This window comes from Quercus suber, unplaced genomic scaffold (assembly GCF_002906115.3).
Source record: "Quercus suber isolate HL8 unplaced genomic scaffold, Cork oak 2.0 scaffold_372, whole genome shotgun sequence".
In the NCBI taxonomy this organism is placed as follows: Eukaryota; Viridiplantae; Streptophyta; class Magnoliopsida; order Fagales; family Fagaceae; genus Quercus; species Quercus suber.
Genome location: NW_027069824.1, coordinates 31,910 through 36,145, shown reverse-complemented (window position 1 = coordinate 36,145; position 4,236 = coordinate 31,910). Strand labels below are relative to the sequence as shown.

At 31.8% G+C, this 4,236-nt stretch overlaps 1 protein-coding gene across 1 annotated transcript; it reads left to right on the top strand.

The window, feature by feature from the left end:
• Positions 1-562: 562 nt before the first annotated feature.
• Positions 563-1,531, top strand: LOC111998980 (uncharacterized; the record flags this gene model as incomplete). The annotated part of the gene is given in 2 exon segments (XM_065760570.1): positions 563-756; positions 1,205-1,531. Coding segments are annotated over 2 exon segments (403 nt in total), but the record flags the coding sequence as incomplete, so codon positions are not given.
• Positions 1,532-4,236: the final 2,705 nt, after the last annotated feature.

Below are 4,236 nucleotides of genomic sequence, written 5' to 3'. Positions count from 1 at the left end.
TTACAAGCAAGGTAGATATAAGAAGATAATGTGATCTATTGGTGAATTTGTTAAAATTCAAATTCATTAAAAAGATATCGAGTGAAGTTGTAGCTTTAAGCTACAATAAAGTTTATAACCAAATTTTATCCTTATTTTTATTCTTGCAAGGCACATGCGAGAACAAAAAATCAGCATCGATCATATAAACAATTTTCAAATAAGCAACCTATAATGTACAGTGCCGACCAAATTATATATAATTATTGAAAACCATATTTTTGTTTTTACATGCCGGTGGCATATATGTTACAGCCATGCCTCCGCCTTTGATAGCGGCAGTGATTGACTAGTAATTACCAATCTTCTAGGGCCTCATAAAAAAAAAAAAAAAAAAAAAAAAAACCCCGACATACTCAAGTTCTTCATGGTGGGGTCATACAAAATGGATCATAGCTTCACCAGTTTCTAAAGTAAGGTTCACCAAGACTTTTCGCATTTCTTAACATTGAAATTACATTCTACGTGGTCGTAGTTTTTGAAATCTATACAGTGCATTTAAGCGACTATAAAATGGTCCTAACGAACCATGAAACTTCACAGCATTCCTCCAAGTAGAAACACAAAGTTTTACTAGCTTTACGAAAGCCCTATAGCTAATTTAGCCTCAGCACCAGCTCTTTTACATTTAGAACAGTGCAATGGCCTCTCATATTAGCTTGAAGACCCTGGCAGTCTTGGTTCTTGCAATTGCCCTCTGTGTGCAAGGCACTCTAGGTATGAACATAATTATTTCCAACACCAAAACCAATTAGTAAACCTACATTTTTTTTTTCTTCCTTACATTCACTCATCACCTATTTCTTGATGCTACAAAAATTTAGTTTTTTTTTTAGCTATCTTATAATTCAATGGTAAATTTATCATTATATTCATAAATCCAGAAAATTTTCTTTCTTTACATGCATTTTTTTCTTGAAAATGAATGACTTGAGATTCGTTTTTCTCTCATTTGGAGTGTGATATATTAAGTTACACTACAACTTTATATACCATTTGAAATAAATGTGTTTCGTGTCAAATCTTAAGATTAAGGTGTATTTAGCGCCTTAAAGTTTTAAATAACATGATAATCTATGCACGGTAAAATCTAAAAACTAAACTTTCCATATACTTCCAAACCATAGCACTTTATCTAGTTTTTTTTTTTTGTTGGCGGTTGCAGGAGCAATAACATGTGAGAATCTGGACGAGAACACATGCGCATTCGCAGTGTCATCCTCTGGCAAACGCTGTGTGCTTGAGAAGCACGTAAAAAGGAGCGGAGAGGAAGCATACACATGCCGTACATCAGAGATTGAGGCAGACAAAATACAAGACTTGATCGAGACTGACCAGTGCATCAAAGGATGTGGGCTTGACCGTAAAACACTTGGAATCTCATCTGACTCTCTCCTAGAGCCTCGCTTCACAGAAAAGCTTTGCTCAACTCAGTGCTATGGAAGCTGCCCCAACATTATTGACCTATATTTCAATCTTGCCGCTGGTGAAGGTATAAACATATATCATTATAAATTATTAAAGATTTTTTTTTTGGTGGCTTTGTAGTCTTGGTGTGAACGCAGGAGCCCCAAATCCCATGTTCGATTTTCATCAGCCCAGAACCCAAATCACCTTAAACTATGTGTCTCGTTTCTATTATCTTTTGGAATAACCGCTCACCCATAAATCATAATAACCTTTTATACACTATTATCCTTTGTTTTGTAGCTTTTATGGCCAAAACTCAAGAGGCACCTTCCAAAAGTAAAGGCAGAACTTAAAACTTAAAAGTTCAATTAATTTTTTTTTTCTTTTTAAGAAGGAAAAGTTCAATTAATTTGGTACTTGCTGACTTTTTTTTTTACCCAATCAAAAATACAATTTTGGTCCATATATGGTACATCAAAATTTAATTTTATTCATGAACTATTGATAATTTTTCAACATGGTTAATTTTTTAATAATTTGATAATTACAATAATAAGGAAATAATTTTTTTTTTTAATTTCTTTTGTTTTTGCTGAAATAAGTAGAGGGAGGTGTGAGATTCGAATTACAAACATAGAGATTGGGACACCACAAAAAATACTATTTTCACTAAGCCACCCTATGGGAAATTGGGGATGGGAGATTTGTCGAACCTTGATTTTGGAAGGTTTAGACTATAGTATTACTAAATTACAAAACTCTTGACAACTTTCACCTAATTTGTAGTAGATTCTTTTCATAAACAATTAACATATCTATATAATGCAAGGCACATTTTGGTTTCAAACAAAAAAAATTATGGACATCAAATATTTGTTAGGGAAATTTATACTTTTAAAATCTTACAATTTAGAATCTTATGATTTACATAATTTTTTACTTTTAAAATTATGGAATTTGATTTTTTTTTTTTAATTTCTATATTTAATTTGTTACTTTTGAAGTTACAATGTTTAATTTGGACACCCCAAAACTATAGGATTTCAAATGTAATTTTTGTATTTGTTATTAATATGTTATTTTAAAAGAAATTAAATTCGCTTTCAAAAAAAAAAAAATCACTTATATATATATATATATATACCGATTTACGAGACCAACATGTGATCTAACATATCAAATAAGTATTACTCCTATAATAAAAGTAAGGACGCCAACGGGGGGTTGGCTGAGTTGGTCAGGACTTCGCTTCCCTACTTGTCAGGCTTGGGTTTGAGTCTTGCCAACGGCCTTCTATTGGTGGGCATCCTTAATGAGGGGTGTACTCAGAAATGAGGTGACTCTCACACGCGCAAAAATAAGTGAGTATCTCACGGCGCGACGCCCTACCCGAGGGTTTAATACAGCCATAAACACCCTCATTTTTTCTTTACTTAAAAAAAATAAAAAAAAATAAAAAAAAAAGAGTAAGGACAACTGTATGAAAAACATCTATTACATCAGCGGTTGTCATTAGCATGATGACGATAAAGTAGCTAGAATGAGGATGGCATTACTGCATGATAGTGCTGGATAGTACTGTGGCTGCGTTTCACTTTCTTTTTTTTTTTTTTTTTTTAGAATAGCGTTTTACGTTTACTATGGGTCCAGTGCAAGAAGAGAAAGTAAAATTATGATTTTTAGGGGTTTTGTGTACTATTTATGAGACCTGCAACTGCAAGTACTTTATTTAGAAAAAAAAATTTAAATTGAGTCTCACAGTACTATTCACACATTTAAAAATTATTTTGCTACAGCATTTTTAGTTTTCAGTTTTCAATATTTTGCAAAATAAGTAGTATCCAAACACATCCAAAACTTCTAAATCTAGGAAAAAATATTTTATAAGGAAAAATATCTAATTGTTGGATGAAATGGAATAGTTTGGTGGTCTTGAATTTGGAAAACAACAATTTCACTAGCAAAATTCCAACTTCGATTGGATCCTTGACTCTTCTTAAGTCTTTGCACCAGTACAACAACAAGTTCTCTAAAAATTTACCATCTTCTTTGAAAAATTGTGAAAAGTTGGTGATTATTGATGTTGCTAAAAATAAGTTTGAAGGAAGCATACCTTCTTGGATGGGACATAGATGTTCAAGCTTAATGGTTCTCAACCTTCAATCAAATAATTTCTATGGTCACATACCGAAAAAATTTTGTGCTCTAACTTTACTTCGAATCTTGGATCTTTCACATAATAAGTTTTCTGGAAGCATACCAACATGTGTTAAAAATTTTAGTGTCATGCATGGCCACTGAAAATAATTTAAATCATGACATGACTTATATTGCTCGGCAATTTTTTATGGTGAATATATCTCTCTTGAAATTGAATTGCTTGTAATAAAGGATTAAAGGGGAAAGTTTCTAAGTATAGCATCATTCTCCAATTGGTAAAAAGTATGGATTTATCCAAGAACAGTTTATCAGGAGAGATCCTCAAAGAAGTGACCAATCTAATAGGATTTTAATAGCCTCATTACATGCGCTTTGCACGTGCGATGAATTTGATTTTTTTTTGTTAGTCTAGTGTCATAATTTTCCTTTTTTAAAATTTTTTTTGGATAAATTTTTTGTGAAAAGATGGATTAGTAGGAGAGTATCCTATTTTGTAGGTATTTTAAGTAAAATTAAAGATATATTTTTACTGGGTTGTCCTTAAGTTTTTTCCTTGTTAAACATTTGATTGATGACATATTTATTAAACTTTGATTTTACTGAAAATTTTGCAAGTATGGAGGATAT